At 37.5% G+C, this 22,174-nt stretch overlaps 1 protein-coding gene across 2 annotated transcripts in view; it reads left to right on the top strand.

Annotated features, from left to right (window-relative positions):
• The window catches only part of LOC131062648 (phospholipid-transporting ATPase 2), a 183,553-nt gene that overhangs the window by 101,914 nt on the left and 59,465 nt on the right, over nucleotides 1-22,174 (top strand). For both annotated transcript variants that reach the window (XM_059209548.1, XM_057996354.2), the window contains 3 exons: nucleotides 6,245-6,399; nucleotides 16,625-16,705; nucleotides 17,206-17,326. In XM_059209548.1, the coding sequence (XP_059065531.1) occupies nucleotides 6,245-6,399; nucleotides 16,625-16,705; nucleotides 17,206-17,326 (357 nt within the window). The remainder of the gene's footprint in view (nucleotides 1-6,244; nucleotides 6,400-16,624; nucleotides 16,706-17,205; nucleotides 17,327-22,174) is intronic.

The raw sequence follows: 22,174 nt of genomic DNA, 5'->3' as shown, positions 1-22,174 counted from the left end.
TATGCATCAACAACTTGAGGAAAATAATCATTTCATAAGTAAAGATTCCTTTCTAAGTGCATTTCTCAAACATATCCAAAAGATCAAAGAAAGCATGCAGAGTTTCTCAAGGGATGGTGGAAACCAAAGGGACTGCGCATAAAGGAGCATGTTACAACCTTAAAGAGAGAAAGGATACATTATGAAATGCTTGTGGACAAGCATCTCCAAGGAGGGGAGATTGTGATGTCCCCATCTTAATCTTAATCTAACTTTATTAAGTATATATTCAAGGGTGGTAGCCCTGAACCCTTAATTAGTTATAGTTTAGAAATAAAGATTAGAAACCGCAAAATCTTATAAATAAGATGGTTTCCTTATCAATTGGAACAGAATAAAGGCAAGAAGAATGTCAACCTTAAACACCTCCAAGGAGAAGAGCTTCACTGATGGTTCTTTGTATACCTGCAATGAAATAGTTAGCATCACATCATAAATAATAAAGACTTGCAAGCATCCATGAAGTAAGCGATGATGGAATAAGTAGATCATCCATAGATGAAGTGCATCATCATAATGACAAGCACATGGCCATAATCGGATCCATCCACAGTCCAACTATACATGATGAAGTCCATGACAATACAATACATGAATTGGTGAAATATGATTACTGATTAGTAATCAGACTGAGATGAGATATGCACAATGACAACAGCTTGATGGTCGAAGAAAGATAAAAAGAAAATAGTAGAAATGATATCATCATATGAGAATGTCCAATCCCTCTAACTGATACGTAATCTAAATGAAGATATTCATCCACCATTCCAGTTATGTGATAATAAGTAAGAAACCCGATAATAGAGATCAACCATGGATATATCTTTGCAAACTGATAATCACTGCCCAAGAATAATTTGATAATATTATTGCCATCGAGTCACAGTGATTACCAACTACCTTGACAACGATCTCCATACTCTATCGATCTAATAAAGATATCGATCATGATTAAGGAAGTATTAATGATCAAACTGATTAATAGAGGATCACATTAATTAACATAATCAGTTAATATCTTGAGGTGGTGTAATTATGACTTAACAAATGAACATGTTTCTATCCAGCAATAGACACAACCAATCGGTTGTGTAAATATATATTTGCAATCATTTCATGGAAGGAAGGATGTCGATTGTGTTTATATCTTATTTCTTATTCCAGTTTGGAAGAGTTTGAACTTTGAAGTGAGCAAGGCCCAAGGCCCATGATCGGGTGCATATTCCAAGCAATCGTATATTAGAAACTACTGACAATTGTAGAGCAATTGGATACAATCATATTGCATCTTGAAAGATATTTATAAAGGAGTATGATTGCAACTGTGTTCTTAATCTGGCTCTCACAGGATTAACAAAATAACAAATACAATTGCCTAAATAGACTAACAACTCATAACAAACTACAAACAAATAAACAAACCAAACAAACCATACGGGAATGATGTAATACCCAACATCCCCCCCTTATTACATCATTTCATTAAAGTAATAATAAGAGAACCCTGAAAACTTTTGAAATTTCATGCGTGCAAGAGGCTTGGTGAAGATATCAGCACGTTGTTCCTATGTAGAGTAGAATTGAAGCTGAATGTTGTTTTGCTAAAGATGTTCTCGTATGAAGTGACAGTCAACTTCAATATGCTTGGTACCCCCAATGCTTCTAGTATGCGACGCAATCAAACTACTTCACAAATTGCTGCACATGCTGCACGATATTTTGCTTCTGTTGAGGAACGAGCAACTGTGGGTTGCTTCTTACTTCCCCATGAAATAGGTCTTGAACCTAGGAAGAAAACAAATCCATATGTGGACTTCCTATCATCAACAGAACCTGCATAATCTGCATCTGTATATCCTGTCAAGAAGAATTGATCACTCTTTTTATATTCTAAACCATGATCCATTGTACCTTGAATATACCTTAGTACCCATTTTGCTGCTTTCCAATGACACATTTTTGGTTCTTGCATAAATCTAGATAGATAATTAATAATGAAACTAATATCTGGTCTGGTGTAAGTCAAGTAAATCAAACCTCCAATCATTTGTCGATAGAGAGTTGCATTCACTTGAGGAGATGTATTAGATGTAGATAACTGCAAACCTAATTCCATAGGTGTAGACACCTAATTCCATAGGTGTAGACATGGGTTTGGAATCCATCATTATGAATTTCTCAAGCAGTGTTTTGGCATATTTCCTTTGTGACACAAAGATATAGGGATTTGTATGCCATCATTCTGAATTTCTCAAGCAGTGTTTTCACCTATAGCAATATCTTTGTGTCACCGAGAAAATATGCCACAACACTGCTTGAGAAATTCAGAATGATGGACTTCATCTATGGATGATCTACTTATTCCATCATCGCTTACTTCATGGATGCTTGCAAGTCTTTATTATTTATGATGTGATGCTAACTATTTCATTGCAGGTATACAAAGAACCATCAGTGAAGCTCTTCTCCTTGGAGGTGTTTAAGGTTGACATTCTTCTTGCCTTTATTTTGTTCCAATTGATAAGGAAACAATCTTATTTATAAGATTTTGCAGTTTCTAATCTTTATTTCTAAACTATAACTAATTAAGGGTTCAGGGCTACCACCCTTGAATATATACTTAATAAAGTTAGATTAAGATTAAGATGGGGACATCACAATCTCCCCTCCTTGGAGATGCTTGTCCACAAGCATTTCATAATGTATCCTTTCTCTCTTTAAGGTTGTAACATGCTCCTTTATGCGCAGTCCCTTTGGTTTCTACCATCCCTTGAGAAACTCTACATGCTTTCTTTGATCTTTTGGATATGTTTGAGAAATGCACTTATAAAGTAATCTTTACTTATGAAAAGTTGGGCATTTCCCTTTTTCTTTTCCTTACTTCTTCATGACCTGCTCTTGTTGTTATCTTGTGTGGAACCTATTCTTGTATCCCTCTTAATTTGACTTCTTCTCCATTAACCCTGAATTTAAAGATCACAGATCTGAAATCTTGGGTGAATGGACACATGAAAATCATCACACGGCTTGTAGTCCCTGATGGTGACTTCTAGCCTTGTTGCTATGGTGTGGCACTTCACACTTGATCCATTTGCCAAGGCTATGGGAAATCCTCTTTGCTCAAAGTGGTATCATTGGCAAACTTCATTTGCCAAGGCTATGGGAAATCCTCTTTGCTCAAAGTGGTGTCATTGGCAAACTTCAAAGAGATGTCACCAATACCTTTGATGTCATGGGTGGTATCATCTCCAAGAGTTAACTGTACCATTATGGGAGTATTATATGACAATGAATATCTTAAAATGAAAACATTTGGGGAGATAAGCGAACTATAATACGGATACCCCATTATGTAATTCAAAACAAAATAAAGGCTCAACTTTTGATCAAAATAAATTATTAACTTTCTAAAATCAATAAAGAATACTACCCTTTACTTTTAAAAAAAAAAAGGAACTATATGATGGGACTATTTGAGTGATAAGGACTGTTCGAAGGCATCACTAAGAAGGAATTGCTGAGGAAGCGATAAAACTATTCGCTGAAAAATGAGAGGAATCATACCCAAATTAATTGAATACAACCATGTTGGAAGGGTTTGTAAAGGGCATACAAAAGTTCTTTGAGTGCTGTAGTATTCGTTTGTGGTGTAAGTCCGCCAATAGTCGTGCCACTATGGTTCTCGATCCACAGGCAGCTTCAATCAATGTCGCCTCAATGGGCTTGGAGGAGGGCGCAGTTGGGTATTCAAGACTTAGCAGCGACAAACAAAATACAATATAAAGCTACAAATCAAGAATGCCTGCTTGCAAACTTTTCCATTCATCAGATTCAAAATGCACGCCACATAAAAAATGAAGCAACGTTGACCTTCCACGCAACCCTGCATACTCAATCTCTCTGAAAAGAATCGGCCAGATGTGGCCACACCAAACTGGGTCTTGGAACATGAACAAACAGCTTTGGCAAAGGAAATGAGCATTACATGTTGGTGTGGCAAAGGAAATGAGCATTACAATGTTGGTGTTGGAAATAAGCCACATCCGGACCGACGATGGACTGGTCCAAGAGGGGCCAGTAGCTCAGTGGTAGAGCACTCCAGCAGCGTATGGAAGGTCCTAGGTTCGAGTCCTAGCTGGTCCATGTCTCCACATGGTATCAGAGCTAGGTCCAGGCTAGGAGCCCCAAGCACACGAGAGGTGTGGCTTAAGGGGGGGTGTTGGTGTTGGAAATAAGCCACACCCGGACCGACGATGGACTGGTCCAAGAGAGGCCAGTAGCTCAGTGGTAGAGCACTCCAGCAGCGTATGGAAGGTCCTAGGTTCGAGTCCTAGCTGGTCCATGTCTCAACATACAAAACATAAATCGTGCGAGCAATCAATTTACATAGATCATATGAAAATGCCAACGGAAAAACATGGCTAAGATCACAGAATAATCCACAGAGTGAAGTTTGCCTGTGCGAATGCTCGATTGAATGTGGTTTCAAAAAACTACTGCTATAGCAACCGCCTCACAGGCATCAGTTATGCATCAAGCTTTTGGTTTACAGGAGAGCATCAGCAAGATCACGGCTCCTTGCACATGAAAAAGCTCATAGGAAGACACACTTGTCTTGCCTCGACTACCTTTGACACATCGTCCTTTGCACACCATTGGCGATGAGTTCACTGCACCATTTCCTCTTTTGCTCATGCCTAGCAACTGTGATGATGTCACTTGTCACTGATCTACAAAGCTTGAAGGAGAAAATATGAAGCCAGGTAAACAAGATGATAAAGCATTGTTACCACGACCTTCACACTTCAGTCTTCAAAGAACATGAAACCAAAGAAGTTCAAACAAAACACAGATCTTGTGAGCTGGTGATCAGGCTGCAGCCGATGGTCAGCCGCTTACTCACGAATATCTCGTTGATCAATGCGTTCTGCCATGCATCACCTGAATCAGGCAGCAAACCCGAACCCGAGGATCTCGTACAGGCCACCAAAGACTTCTCACTGTTCTTTACTACTCCCACATTCCCCACTCTGATACCATATTGACAATCACAGAGCAATCGGATACAATCATATTGTATTATGAAAGATTTTTATACAGGAGTATGATTGCAACAGTGCTTAATCTGGCACTCAAGGATTAACAAAATAACAAATACAAGTGCCTAAATAGACTAACAACCCATAACAAACTACAAACATAAACAAACCAAACAAACCATATGGGAATGATGTAATACCCAACAGAAACAGCCCCATCAAAGTGCAAGATATATTTGTCAGATCTGAAACAGCATATCTCATCATTGTTGCAAGTTATTATATCCAAATCAGAGACTGTAGCTATATTGCTTAAGGCGATCATACAAATCAGACATTGCATGATTTAAGTGACTATATGTGAGACAGCAGTCCATATTGCCATAGGCAATATCACTTTACATATCATTGCATATTTACTTTGTCATATTTGATACAGCAAGTGATTGTTGCACTTAGTGCAAATAATTCATCAATTCACTTAGGCATACTTTTTTTACAAATCAGAGGGAGCAAGTGGCATTGATTATTGTCATATCTTATATAATTGTATTCATATTTCCAATTGTGTAAGTTTATTGTAAAAATCAGATATCGTAATTCTATGGAATTTAAGTAATTGTCCCATAATTCCTAGTTATCTAAAAAGGGGACATTACATTAAGTATGCATGCAATACACACATTTAGCATGTGCTTGTTAATGTGTGAAAAGGGAAAGGGGCCATTTCACAATAGGCATGCAGGATACCACTTCTTATCGTGAATGAAATGAAATGGAAGAGATTATTTTGGAAACTCGTAAGGGTAGTGAATAAGTTCCTCGGAAAAACTATTGATACATATATTTGTAGTCATTAATTATATTAAGTTCAAACTTTAACTGTATTTCTTTCTGGATGTTTAGATAAAAAAGAATACATTTTCAAAACTATTGAATACATATATTTGTGGTCATTAATTCCTGAAACTGAACAATTAACTCTGTATTTTAACATATAAATTTGTATTCCGTTTAGACTATATGTTGTTTATTCTGTGATATTTGTAAGTGGCCAAAATTGAGGCTGCAGGGTAATCCTTTTAATCATTTTATAAATATTTCCTCTTTGTAGTCGTAAAAAGTGTTCATTTAGATTTATTGGCTGGCTACAAATTTTACAGAGCAGCAAGCCAGACCTATATTGGAAGCAGTGGAGCATTACTCACAATTGGGCTTAAGGACACTATGTCTGGCTTGGCGTGAGTTAAAGGAAGATGAATACAAGGATTGGTCCATTATTTACAAGGAAGCTAACAGTGCTCTGATTGACAGAGAGGTATGTAAAATGCACATACTTTATATATTCTTCTTTGTTTGTATATATATGTAGATTGTAGACACAAATACCAAAAGGAGGAGGGAGGGTACATGACTGGAGGATGAGGTAGGAATAGAAAGGATAAGGGAAGGGAGGTTGTGGTAGGAGAGGAAGGAAATACTTTGAGAGGGATTTACTCTCCTAAGATTCCCTATCTATTCTTCTACTTATATATCTTCTTTTGTTGGGAGGTATCCTGTTAATCATTTTTTTGGTACCTTTTATCTTGCCTGAACCTCTTAAGACCTTTAATTGTAATGTCATGGTGAAGGGTCAAATGAAAAATTATTAAACACTCATCCAGGTCAGAATACCTGATACTGCCAGAATTGAGGCTAAAGGGAGAAGAAATGGTTGGCCCTTGTCCGCCCTTATTGAGATTTGAGGTTTGTTGGAGAAGGTCAACCTTCCCTTTTATTAGTGTTTTTTAGATAAATCAGCCAGGGTTCTATTTGGATTCCACCTACGAAAGAAACAAAGTTATGATTTGCAATTCTTTTTTGAAAGACTTACAATTTCAAAGAAAATCATCAGCATTCAATTTGTTCTTTAGTTTTAACATAATAAATCTCTTCTCCTTTTTGCTTTGGGACTTTAATATTGTTTTGTACGCAGACATTTTCTCATATTTTGCATTTTGGTTGGCCACGATTGCTGAACGCTCATACTTGGAATAAGCCATTTGCTAATTCTCCTCTCCTTCTCCCTCCAAACCTCCATCCCAAAGAAAATCCTCTTCATATGATATAGGATATTCTGATATACAGCTGCAGAATCACTAATCTTTTCAGAACTTTCAGCCTTCTTTGGTGAGAACACTGAATACTTCAAAACATCCTCCCACCATAAGTCCAAGCATTAGATTGACATGCCCTTCAAAAGCATTCCACAATGAAGCTCCTCCATATCAAAAGCCACTTGTATCACCACATCCATAGCCATTACTCACTTCATCCTTCAACAACTCTTTCTTCTGCCCATCTTCTCCAATATCTGAAGATTTCTTCCTGCTGGGTGTGAATCATCCAAAGAGCTGCCAAGCAGCTTATACTGCAATGTTGCATTAAAATTTAAAGCCATCAAGTTGCCTTTCCTGGTCTTCTTTATTTTTTCCCTAAGGCATGATCTAGACAAGTGCCCTATCCCATGGCAGCTCCAACATCTGAAAGTTTGTTTCTCATTGTGCAATGCCTGCTTCCATAAAGAATCATCCACTATCAACCGTATCTCTGCTGGAAGACCCAACTAGAAATCTCTATCAACCAAGATATGGACATGAGTAGTATGAGAGCACAAATGAGTATCTGAAGATATAGAAATGAATTTAGACAGGGAATTGTCAATAGCCTTCAAAGAGGAGGGAACCCAGAAATGCAATGACAGATTCAACATTTGAACCTAAACTGGCAAAATCAAAAGAAAGGGAGTTAAAACCTGGGTACCGGGGTTTTATACAGAGGGCAACATTTTACCAAGACCATGGACTTATAGCCATAATATTATCTCTATCTATTTCTGAATCATGGATAATAATAAAAAAATCCTGAAGATAGGGATAAATCACTAGAGACCCTTTAAGAAAATGACAAGTATTTTTTTGCAATCTCGTAAACTGGGCGACAAAAAGGAGAATCTGTAAATCAGTGTCATCTCTGCATAATAATCCACTTCTTTCATGACTTCCTCTCCCAACTTCAAAAGAATGATCTTATTTGCCTGTTTAACTAGGCCACCACATCCAATATTTCATCCAGGCTGCTTAGATCCACTCTTTCTTTCCTTGTCAGTCTGGGGCTTTGAAATTCCATCCACAACAACCTCTTAAAATGATTTTTGGCCATTTCTAGGCATTGCAGGCACAAACACAAATCTTGAGATCCCATTCACATCAATTCCCTTGCTTGCATCATCTGTATAACTGTATAAGCAAAAAAATCTTCTGAAATGAGCTCTGTGGGTGAATTCTTGACCAAATTTTGACTGTTGAATGCATAAGCTACACTTCCCTGTTTAGGGTTACTAGAGATGCTCATTGTGCCTTTCTTGGGACATTGCTTGACACTATAGTTTTAATACTTGAGTTCTTGAAAAATCCTGCTGAGTTGCTTGTCATGTCTATAAGAGCAAGTCCCAGAGGATTCAATTGCAAGTCTAACCAATTCCTTTGGCAAGTCCAAGAGTTATTGTTGATTTTTTCTGGTCTAATGAATGATGGGAAAACATTTTGAAACTTTGATTATTGTGAAATTTTCTGTATTTTATATTGTTTTCATTTGCTAAGCTTGTTTGTGTTGAAAAATTAGTTTGAGCCCAAACAAAATCTGCCGAGTCCAATTCTCAATGCTAAGTTGAAATTACTGAATATTCATCTCATCTTTGTTTTGATACAAATCAATCATATTGGAAATCGAGTAGATATCAAGGATAAGTATAATATCCATTGGAAAAGGAGAACATGCCCTTGGTGGTTCAGAATGTGTTTCGTAGATACCCAAAATTTGGGGGATAGAGCGAAGCATAGGAAATGTCCTTGATGATCCCAAAATGCTGGGGATGTTCATTCCCATCAAGGAATACCCAGGGAATATCTTGGGGATGTTTCCTTGGTCTTTTGTAGTGGGAATGTCTAGATGTGTTTCAACTCAATTGTGCACACAGAAGGACTCTCATCTATTTTTGTGAGGGACCCATCTAGTAAACCTAATGGAACTGTAACACTTCAAAATTACAAACATCCCTTTTATGCCCATAGAGTCTTTGTGAGGTGCTGGCTCATTACCATATTTTGCACTAAAACACTTGCACTTCACAGCGTGGCAGCTAAACAAGTTTTTTTTGAGTGTTGGGTTCTTTGTGTAGCAATTGATTGAGAGGATTTAATATTCTCTATCTGAGTGTAAGAAATTTTTATTTACATTTGTTGATTTATAGCAGCAGTCTGATTGTCAGATAGAAATTTCTATTTACTTTTGCTGATTTATACAAACAGTCTGATTGTCAGATTCGATCACAAAATCTCATGGTTGAGAAAAAAGGAAACCCACCCATATTTGATAAATCATATACCCAATAAGTACAGTGGTAGATTTCCCTTAGAAAGCAAAACACTTAATAAACTCATAAAGAAAAAGGAATAATATGATATAGTGAATCCAATAGATCCCATAAATATATGGATACAGGTGGGACAAAGCCTGTTTTGTTTACACAGAAGCCTTATAATGTGTAGAGTGAGGATATGCTCAATGGCCTAGTATGCTGACATTTATTCCAACAAATTTCGTAACTATAGAAATTCTCTTTTGTCTAAGTTGAGTTTTACCGCTCCAACCTAGCCCCTAAAACACAATACAGAGAGCCCAGAAGGAGGCATTTATTTGGCAACATGAATAGGAATACACATAATGCAAGGGTTATGTATGAGAGGAAGTGATCTGTCAGTATAAAATCCTCTATTACTAACCAAGATTAATTAGTCTTTGCCACATTGCTGGGAAAATTTCCCCCTTGAAGTGTTGGTAAAATACAAAAGATTTAATTTTGAATCTTGGCCACATCAATTACTGTGAAACTTTTGATCCAGATTATGCTATTCACTATTGAGAGAATAAAATCTCCTCAATGTAGGTAGTTCACTTATTGGTGTTTATGAAAATTCTTCCACCAATGTTGTGAATCTTATTTTACCATGAATGTAGGTCTAATAACACTCTTCCTGAGATTTGTTGTTATTTAACTCATTATATGCATACAAAATTTTGAACTTTCTCATTTATCTTAAATTACAATAGTCCATTTCAAAATGATTGAGAAGCCCCTTCTATTAAAGCTTTTCAACATAGCCAAACGTATTTCATAAAGGCAGCTAAGAGTCTTTTTTATGTGTAGGAAGGCTCACTTATGAATGATTCATAATCATTGTTTTTGGAATGTTTTTATTTGAAGACTATCAATTTATATTTGTCAAAGAGGTGTTCAATAGTAAGAGCTAAGGATTTCATTTTATCTGTAGTATTCTGAACTCTCAATCCAATAACCTCCAATTTTGAGCGCACTAACTTGCATACACACAAAAGACTTAATGACAAAAAATTTCTAACTCCTTTGCCTCAAGTCCCAATTTGATGACAAGCCCTTCATCTATGAAGTTGTGAGTAGCCCATGTGTCCAACAATGTTATCACGCGGTGACCATCCTATACTCCCCTAATTCTGAATGAACTATCACTCTGCATGCTGGAGAGTAGTGCCTCAAGTACTTCATCTTCTACTTCCCCTTTTGACTCTTCAGATGCATTTTCAACCTTCTTCACATCCAAATCAGATTGCTGGTCTGAATTTTCAGACCCTGTATCATCCTCATAATAGTACCCCATCTGATTAATTTTGCCTTTTGTGGAGCACTTATGCCCTGGTTCCCATGGGCCCATGACACTTGAAGCATAATTTCTTCCTTCTGAGGTCATTGAAGGTCTCTTCATGCAATTTTGGAGGGGTTTTCTTTTGCTGCTCCATTCCTTCTTGTACTTGCTTCTTGTCCTTGCTAGGATGGAATGGTTTAGATGCGACTTTACTATTAGGAGCAGCAAGCTCCATACTGCGTGCTTTCCTCATAGCCTCTTGTAAGGTGAGTGGATCAAAAGCCTTAAGCCACCCACACAATGGCTCAATAAGTTCCTCCATGAATAGTACAACCAAATGCCTCTCAGAAATACCAGACACCATCACTGACAACCTCTAAAAATCTGCTATGTAAACATTTAGAGATCCATTTTGCTTGAGTTGCGCATGCTCCCTGAAGTACATCTCTGGATCCTTCCTATCAAAATGGTCGATGAGTTTGTTTGAGAACTCATCATATGAGGTGATTGAGCGATGTCCTAATGTGATCAAACCGTGGTACCACCACTTGTGTGCTACGCCATCCAAGTGCAGAGTAGCGAACTTAATCGTCTCCTCTGTCATAGGCCTCAATGACAAATAATTATTGACCTTCTGAACCCAAGCCCAAGTAGTACACCTATCACTCCCATCATAATGTGGCAAGGTTAACTTGCTCACAACCTGCTGAAAATCTCTCTGACCAAGTGAAGCCCTGTGCTCTCCTCTAGTGGTTGGACCTTCTCTGTATCTCCTCTGTCCAACGAATTGATCAAGGGTTAGCAACTCCCTAACCTAGTGTCATGTACTCCGTGTAGTGGTGATTGACCTCTTCAGCTAAAGAAACATGAAGTCCAGTCTCTCAGCCATGTGGGAAAGGTGAAGCCTCCTGTTGGATGAAGGTAGGTTGTAAAGGCCTCGGAATGTACTCGACAGTAGTAGTACGCTCCCTTGAGCCACTATGGTGCACCCCCTCTCCCTGCATCTTGCTAGACTCTCCAGAGTGGGAGGTGTGTCGAGTGTGGTCCTGTTGTGAGTATTTCTGTTTGGAAATTTGTCCCAGTAACTGAGACATCATATCCATCATGGTATCAAATTTATTCTCCATCTGAGCACCTGGATTGATTGACCTAGCTCGTCCCTTCTCCTTATCTGCCATGGCCCCTATCACACTCTCACTTTCACTGACTCACTGGAATCAGCTTTGTGAAGTCCAATTAGATCTAAACCTGTCTCACCCTCTGGAATAGGTGGAGGTTGCCACTACTGACTTTTATGCCCTCTGGAATAAGTCCTAAATTTCGGATCAGTCATCTAGGTTTGTTTCACGGGTTGGCAGGATACAACTGCTCTGATTCCACTGTAGTGACCCACCTCGGATCACGGAATCACAACCGATTGTAAATCTGATTTTTTGTTTCTTTTTTCTGATTTTTTCTTTTTGGGGTTTTTTGATTTTTGTGTTTTGATATTTTTTTGATTTCTATGTGATTTGTAATTGATTGAAAACAATGCCAAATTCTGGAAATGCAAAGTAAACTGAAACAAGTGCTGATTTCAACTAGAAAGCTTACAATGAAAATTTTGTAACATACCATCAACTCCAAAATATTTGCAATGTAAGTGCAATTGGCAGGAAGTGAAGGATCAGGTCTGAAAACTGATTTTTAACAGCATAACCAGGTCTGATACAATCAAATTCACATTCCCACTTGCTAAATTTAATGAATTATTTGTGAACTACTGCTGGAAATGCCGGACCAGTCTGATATGATGTAATACTCCTGCTGTTAGTAGTTCGACTTGTCATAGAAGTAGTACGGCCTGTTTGTAAGCTGCTGTAACTACTGGATCTACAACAGCAGGATTCTGATCTGCCAATACTAAGGTCCGATCTGCAACCTGCCCCTTTGATTCTGCTCTTTACACTGACTGATTTACTGCTTCTTTTACAAAGTAAGCTGATAAAGAGAAATTGTCCTGTAGAATGCCCTTAGATGGTCTCACACACCTGTAGGCATTCGATCTTTTGAGAGTGTACGTTCTCAAAAGCTCTGCAATCTCTGCTGAAACCCTGCACAAGGCTCCAATACCAAGTTTCTGCTGTAAAAATGAGTTCTTAATAACAATAAAAGACTTCAACCAAAGTTACTTTATTCTCCCCATGGATCGAATTTCCCTCCAAAAGCACCTTTTGGCATATTCTTTGGGTTATGCCATGGTATATTCCCTCTTCAAGAAGTTCGAACCTTCTTGGGATGCCTTTCTTGTCAATTCTTTAAGTAGTTTTTAAAAACAACAATGTTATGTCACTAGGCATCATGACTTCCAAGGGGGTCCACTCGCCTTTTATTATTGTAATAATATGATAAACTTATTTGGGCTCTTTATTTGAATAAATGAATACATTAAAGTCATTATTTAAATATTCAATTTATTCACTGAAATCACACCCAATAATCTCCAAACTGAAACTGATGCTGCCACTGGTACCCGGGGTGATGATTTGGTGTAGAGCTCCAACTGCTAGTCTCTCCTAAAAATTAGGATGTCGGGAGGATTGACATCCTGGTGGGTCCACTGGTGACTACCAGTCTGCTCCTAAAAAATAAGAACTTCCCTAAAACTTAGGAGACAGTTCCCGAACAACTGGGGATGCTCCTAGTGTCTTCTGCTATGCTTCCCCAAGCTCCGAGTGAACTAACAGTCACTCCCTAAAAAATAGGAGCCCTTCCTAAAAAAAAAGGAAACTGGCTCAAGACTCCAGAAATGACTCATATGCCTCCCTAACGCCTCTTGTCCCACTGTGTAAGTCCCCTGTCCATTGTATTAGCCTATGGGGACTCCTGTCAATAGGCTAATCCTGCTAGAGCACAATTGCCTTAGGAAGGGGACATGCCATAGTCAACAATAATTTGCTGCACAAATTTAAAAATGTTTCCGTTGGGTCATGTTCCTTGGCCTCTATTATTGCTCTTATTTTTTCCACCATTGAGTCCATGCCATCATAAAGTTTACTCAAACATGGGCGATCAGTATTAGCATACCCAATCATGCTCATGATGGGCTCGATGAAACTCAAAACAGATTCCGCACAATCCCACCAATCATCAACAAGGATCAATGCTCTTACTTTTTGGGCCCTTTTGGTGTTTGATTGCTTTCATACACCCCACAAGGTGTTGATGACCATAGCACTCAAGGCCTCTCACACCTTCACAAGTCGTCTTAAGGTGAGTATGTGAGATGCAAATCATGTTTCGGCAATATGACATGGCATAAAAAATACACATCATATATCAACTATAAAAAATAAAATCTAAAGAATTAAAAAAATTTAAAATTTAAATTACCTTCAACAACTCCAACTTGGTAAGGTCCTCAATATATCAGCCTTCTTTGAGTAAGTTGAGGCTGCCCATGCTTGACTTACAAACATCTACTTCAAAGGAGTTAATAAACTCGAAATGCTTTGCAACGTTAAAATATCAGTTGCAAACCTTGTAGCACCTGCACAAGCTCTTTCCCCTGTATGATTTCTCATCAAGTGAAGAACCCATGGGCTAATTTTAAATATATTTTGTTATATCTCTTGCATCATCTACAATCGATCTCACAATTCTCACCCAATCAGTTTTACCTATGTCTCCAAAATAAGGTCAAGGCAATGAGCCGCACTAGGATTCCAAAAAATTAAAAATATGTTTGATGCCTCTTTTGAAGCATTTTTCCTTACACCACATATGATGCTACATTGTTATTAATGACTTGGACTACATTTCCTATGCCCACCTCTTAAACAATCTCCTCCAACATTTTCTGCCTTCTTTATTTTTTCGGAGGCATCAATTGACTTAAAAAAAACTAACCCACTATTTGAAGCCACTAAAAAATCGAGGATGCAGTTTGTTCCATTTCTCGATCCATTTGAAAGAATTGTGCATCCAAAACTTTTGCCATTGCTTCTTCTGATCTTACACAATTTGTTGTACATCTCCAATAGCATCTTAGAGAAACTTGCCACTTGAATCTCTTGGAGAGTGCGCCTTGTATCCTTTCCTTGCTACTGTCAGTGTTGTCACCAAATACTCCCAATATGGACTCCTTGCCAGATTGAAGGGAATGTTGTTGTAATATCAAAAATTTACATAATCCTAATCTGCTTCTTGTGCACTTCCCTATTCCACCCTATGGCTTCCAATGAAGGTTGTGCTCTCTGTACATTTTTAGGCACAAAAAATCATTGTGATGGAATTATGCTCGAGTTGGATGGGTATAATGGGCCACATACACTTGGAATACGAATAGAACCCATAGTGCCTTGCATATCCACACAATATTCTCTTGAAAAATTAGGAGCAATGGCTTCTTGTATAGTTGCTTGTGCCTTCACCTTCTCAAATTTCTTTTCAAATTTGGCAGGGGTGCCGTTTATCCTTTTATGTGACAGGAAAATAGATTGCTGCTGACCTCCTTACTCACTGTTGATGCGATGTCTCAGACCTACAAATATAAATGGATTGCTAACTGGCACCAACAACACTGATACAATATGAAGAATAGAAGATGTGGGTGTCGTCCCACCTTCCTGGCCTCTGATGTTTTTGTCTCAAATGACAGCATTCATTTAATGCAAATTGAATAATAAACTCTAATGTCTTCTAATGAATCCATCTCTTTTAAATAGGCGCTAGACACACATATCCTCCAAGTTGGCCAAAAGGAAAGAAAAATAAATTTTTATCATTGTTGGCCACAAAACAGAAAATTAATCATCCAAGACAAGTCGGCCTCACAAGGCAAAAGTATTGGATATTAGTAATTTATTTAATAATTTTATTATTATTTAAAAGATTAATATTATTAATTACTAAATAGTGTTTTAAAAACACTTTATTTCGTGTTCCTAAATGACTGCTCATTTGGGGACACGACAGAAGTTAGATACCAAGTTGGTTTTCAGTTCAGCCCATTATCCAGAATTTGCTGGGTAAATGGAGGTTGTAAATAGAAGTCATTGGAATTTATTGAGGTTTTCATACCAAAAAAATGGGATTTAATATTGGCACAAGGTAGTTTTTCCTACAATAATTCAGCCAATAGAACTACAGGTAAAAGTCCTTTTCAGATTGTTCATGGCTAAAACTTGAGGGGAGTAGGTGAACTGATATATATTGTTGTTTTGGAAAGACAGTGTTGTAGTAGAAGATTTTGTTGAATATTGACACAAATTGTGTAACAAGTAAGGAATAAATTGGAAAAGAACACTAGCGAATCTAAAGATCATGTTGATCTCAAAAGGAAAGAGTAAGAAATTTATTGGAAACTTGGTTTTTGGGCTACCTATTTAAATCAGTCAGTCTATTATACGTGCTTCCAATTATCATGCATACCTGTAACCTAATACTTGTATAGAACTTCCAGTTATCTTCAAGTTGTAACAATCGATATGAACCTGATAGCAACTAATTAATTAGGTAAGATGGCTATAATAGAAGGCTGATATCTGTCATGTGCAATAACCGATTGTCAAACCAATTTTTCTTATTCCTGTCAACTCTTAGCAAGAAATATTATATGTTTTTATTTTGTTTGATAAACTTTACTGTTCTTCTCAGCTCTCACTTTACCTGTCAAATTATATCATCAGTTACATATGGTTGTTTCTTATATTGTTTGATAGAATCCAATTTTCATTAGAATTGTAATTCCTGAATTTTTATTCTCTGGTTTTTGCTAAGACTCTTTTAAATGCTGCAAACTTTTTTGGTTTTCTGTGATGTAATTTTTATTCTGTGTTTCAGTGGAAGGTAGCTGAGGTTTGCCAACAGTTAGAACGTGATCTTATACTACTTGGTGCTACAGCTATTGAAGATCGTTTGCAGGTTTTTAAAACCCAATTCTATTTAGTCTGTAGTTCATTGATTCAATTTTTGGCTACAATTGTCTGTATGACACCTGAACTATTATTATTTTTGTTCAATTTGGTCAATTGAATAACCAAAAATGAAGTTAAATTTCATATACATTCAGTCACTTGTAGTTGTTATTTAGTTTTCTAAATGGAATTATCAAAAAAGGGTTAATTTATACACGTTCACAGTTGTAATAGTATATGCCTGCCCACATCCTACTTTTAGTGCACGAGTACAAAAATTACATTAAAAGAATTATTCTATTTTCTATTCTTTAAAACCCTGAAATCTGTGTTTAAAACCCATAAACATAGCATTTTGTCATTAGGAGTTAAGCATGTTATTTAGTTTCCCAATCTCTTGCATGCTTATTGAGCCACTTGATGTAGTTCTAATAAAAGTGATTTTGTTGTCTGTTGCTTGATGATGTTAGTCAAAACATTAAGTTCAAATGATTTGTTGATCTACAGGATGATGTTCCAGATACAATTGAGACTCTCAGAAAGGCAGGGATAAACTTTTGGATGCTTACTGGTGACAAACAGAATACTGCCATTCAAATTGCATTGTTGTGCAACTTCATTTCTCCTGGTTTGTATACTTTTTATATAGCCCTTCTACATAGAAGAATGGATTGCTAACTGTGTGGTTCAAAGATTGACATTGGGGCATTAAAAAGTTTTGGATGGTATCCTGAATAGGTTGGTTATTTTTTTAGCTTTATGGATCCTACTAGAGTCAATGTGGCAATAGTTGGTATGATGCCTCAGTTTATATTGGTTCTATATTTTCTTTAATGAGATTGCTTCTTCAGATTTCCCCCAAGAGGATGGCCGATATTTACAAACTAGATTGTGAAATTGCTGTTAATCTTATGTGACATTTCTATTATTACATTTATACAGTGATATATATTTAATTTCTGCACTCCCTTATGTGTTTGAGCACTATATTGAATGGCATAGAGCATACCGTTTGAGGCCTACAATTACTGTCACATTGGAATGCTTATTGTTTGAATATTATGAGGAAGCATTGACAGTATTCCTTTGATAGAAGTTGTGATCTAGACTCATTTGTTGTATGTGGATGTTTATTTTGCAACTCTGTTAATCAATCCATGAAGGAATTTTTGATCCATGAAGTTATTTTCAAAAATTAGGGGAAAAATTGGGAAGCCAAAAATGTCATGCCTCTGCCAATTACAATAGATGGCAGCTTTAATAAAATTCAAGATCGTGTTGATGTGTGTTTTATGCACATGCAAGCATCAAAATAAAATACCAAAGTACTTTACCCTCTCTTGAACAAAATCACCTTAGATGCTAAGGGTAAGATCAACTAAAATGATTCCAAGGTTTCTACATTCAAGTCTTGACGAGTGGGTAACTCAATGGTCGATGTGAATTGTTGTTTTCACTTGGGGACTTACACAATTGTTCGAATCAACTTTGCTTATCATGAATGTGGAATAGGTGTGCTGATAACTTAGGATTTGGCAATGTAGTTTTGGAGTTAATTCTAACAAGACTTTTTAAAAAAAGGGAAAAAAGGGAATAGGGTTCAGGAATTCTATTCTAAACCTAGGAATGTAAGAAATGATGAACAAATTTAGTGGAATCAAACTAGGCAAGGTCCTCATCATCAAATCGAACAGATTTTGACACGAGCTTAGTACAATCATCTAAGGTATATTTCATAGATTTTCAAATTATTACCATCATTGATACCACCCAAGTTGATGCATACCAATGGACGTATAATAATTGAAGTTAAGTTTGCATAAATTTCTAGTTGACCACGCAAGACACACTTACAATCAACAAGAGGCAAGTAGTATGGATAAAGGGATTCCACACAAATATACTCAACAATTCTTTCATTCAATCTAACAAACATTGAAAGCAAATTCTAATCTAAAACTCTAATCTAACTTGGAGGAATTGAGAACCTTGAATGCAAAACAACACTTGAAAGACCAAATCACCATCAAGTCGAACAATGATTTATATTCAAAAGCTGCAGCATATACCAACAATTCTACAAAAAACTCTCTCTTACAAATGAGAGGCAATGAGGTATATATAGAGTCTCATACAAAATGGATGGCCAAGATTAAAACTAAATCAAGGGCCAAGATCATGCCAACAAAACCCTAGAGTTGCCCTAATTAGGGTTTACATAAAAAATGGTGCCACCAACATATGGCCCAATAGAAAGACACCTAGTCATCAAATAAGAAATCTTCTAGAAGATTCCGTCCTGCATCTCTCTCTCTCTCTCTCTCTCCTAGCATACTCCAAGAATTTAGCCAATACGGAATCTAACTCCTCCATGGAAATGCTGGGTAAGGTATCCTATTGTAAATCAATCACATCCAACGCATTCGAGCAAGCATCCAAAGTGTTCTCCCAATTTGGCATGAGCTTCTGTGAATTATGAACATGAATCAACAAAGAGACCAAATCTTCGATCTGACTCTTCTTCAAAGAGTCCAATTGATTGAAATACATGAACTTCATTTTGTCTCTTAATTCTGCTAAGTGTAAACCATTGGCTTCATTGACATCAACTCCCAATAATTCCTCAATTGAGGCAAGGATCTTCGACTGAATATCATGAATGGATCCTTCCATCTCTACACAGTTCTTTTGTGCGCTCTCATAAGTTGATTTCTTCATGGCCAATGAACAATACCAGCCATGGAAATCACATCTATCTCCCTTGCGCACAATATTCTCCCTAATCAATGTGGACATAGGAATCTTCTTCAAAGCTCTCAGGCGTGGAATAGTCTTCTCCTGAATAGGTCGGAATTCTTCCCAAACTCCCTCCAAATACTGTATCCTGAATATAAGCCCTATTGTCTTGTCAAAAGCCTGGACAAACTGAATAAGGAAATCATTCGCCCGTCTCTTTGTATTTTCAATCCATTTCTCTGCCTTCGAGAGTGTATCTCTCGCTGCCTCATAATGTGAATGTAGTCCACGATCAATTGCAATAGGGGAAATAAGGGTGGGATTCTCACGCCTTATCCGTGCAATGTACTCTCTAAGTTTGATATTCTTTTCTTCACACTTCTCTCTTTTCTCAATCTCTCTATCCAATCTCGCACTGATTGCCTTGAGGGTATCATCAACCTCCTGAAATTCCTTCTCTTTTCTAGCACGGCCAAGGGCAACTGAAGTATTCTAGAAATCCATAAGAGTAGTAATGTTCGTCATCACATCCCCAATAGGAACAACCACCCGCGCAATCTGCATTCCTGTCGCATCTCTAGCTATGTGTGACAAAATCTCAGCTTTCTTAGGTTCTTTCTCCTTGTTGCTCCTAGCTAAGTAGTCATCAATGTCATCAATAGGCTGTGCCTATATCATCTTCTTACTTTTCTCCATACTCTTCATCAGCCAATCAGGAATAGTGGCCATCTCCATACCATCATCGAGACATATCTCTCAATCCAACTCTCTCCATGCCAAGATAACATCATCATCATCATTAGGATTATCCCTAGTCAAATCGTATACATTCTTCCCCAAACTAACCTCCAAAAGGACAGTAGGAGTTCCTAGCTGATCATCATCCTCATTAGGTGGAGCAGATGTAGCTGTGGCATGTAAATGCTGAATATTCTCTGGTAATATCACTGTATTGGTGTTAGGATAACCGGTGAACAACTGAGAGGGGGGGAGGGGGAATGAATCAATTGTTAACAGATCATGTGAATTAAAACACTTAAAACCTTATATCGGAATAACTGATTAAGCATTAAAGCATAAATGAAAACTAGAGAATCAATACCATGCAACCGTAACACATAACACCATGATTTGTATGTGGAAAACCCGATAGAGGGAAAGACCACGGTGGGAAGCCTACCCATAGTCAGATGATACTTCTGCAACAAGTATATGATTACAATAGGGGACTGCACATGCAGGAAGGCACACTGCCTAGAGCGCACTGCTCATCAGAATGGAGTCTCATTGACTACAGAGATGTCAACCACCTCAAGATATTTGGACTACAATCCAAAGAGAAGAATTGCTGGTGATAGCATCAAACATGCCAGATTACAGTTCCGGTTAAGCTCAATACCGGAGGTCTAAAACCTCTTACATAAACCCAACTCGATCACCTATGATCGACCAAATCCTCTGCACAAATGATTATTACATTATTCACTCCTTGCCTATTCCCACATATGATCTACAATGAGATCTTACATATATTTATACCAACTAGGTACCTAACCAATTAGGTCAGCAACACAAATGATAATACAATAGATCCATTACATAATCCTGAAATAAAATCATAACACATATCGGCCTAAGGCCAAACTAATATCATCCAATCATTAAAACACCCTGGAAGCGCATCTGAGGATCCACCAACACGTTACATGCAAACCGGTCCATAACCTAGATAGCACCGGACCTAAATTAGATCCACACACAGCAAAGCAATGACACCAATCAGTCGAGGCACAAACACAATCACCATCAGCATCCGAAATCCCTTCTGGAAGCTGCACCAACACCACTTATGCAATACATCAAAGATATTCAATAAAGCTCTGCTGGTGAAACCCTTACTGGACCAATAAAGCAAGCTTACTAGAACATAAGATAGCATCCGATCATTAAGTTAATACCAACTGACTAAAACATACTTCAGAAGCATATGAACCATCCATACAAACTTATTCCATCAACCATATCATACCGGTGACAATCATCTGATTATCTTCCCAATCCAATTCTTCTACCGGAAGCCGATAAACAACCATAATAACAAGTGTTGACATCAATGACAAAACATTAGTGCAACACATAATCAATTCCATCATATGGCCAACAATCTCCCCCTTTGGCATTGATGGCAACACTGGATGTGCCAAGAAAATGCCAAACAAGTCTCCCCCAATGGAAGACCGCCAACAATCTCCCATAAAATGATATAGCAATGAAGCTCTGAACCAAATCTGAAACAAAAGGACCAAATATTGCCAAACTCCCCCTGAGGAGTACAATCAATAAATAGCAATGGTTTTTCACAAATATTCTTGCCCCTTTGACAGTAATGCCAAAGAATCAAACATAATAAAAAAACTCTAAATCTCAAGGCTGACTACTCCCCCAGAGTAGTAGCATAAATTCATCAATCCGGAGTAGAAGATAGCTCTGATAATGCATATCGGATTGATGCACATCTACATCAATTAAGTCTCTACTGAAGGGGTAGAAACCCCCAATCTGTCTCTCAAATACTCAAATGATTCGCGAGACAAAGGTTTAGTGAAGATGTCTGCTATCTGCTCTTTACTGTTCACATAAACCAATTTGACTTCTTTTGCTTCCACCTTTTCCTTCACAAAGTTACACTTGATTGATATGTGTTTAGTCTTGGAGTGAAATACCGGATTCTTTGATATGT

Source organism: Cryptomeria japonica, chromosome 8, assembly GCF_030272615.1.
Source record: "Cryptomeria japonica chromosome 8, Sugi_1.0, whole genome shotgun sequence".
Lineage (NCBI taxonomy): Eukaryota > Viridiplantae > Streptophyta > Pinopsida > Cupressales > Cupressaceae > Cryptomeria > Cryptomeria japonica.
The sequence above is the reverse complement of the archived record's forward strand: the minus strand, read 5'-3'. Positions and strand labels throughout refer to the sequence as shown.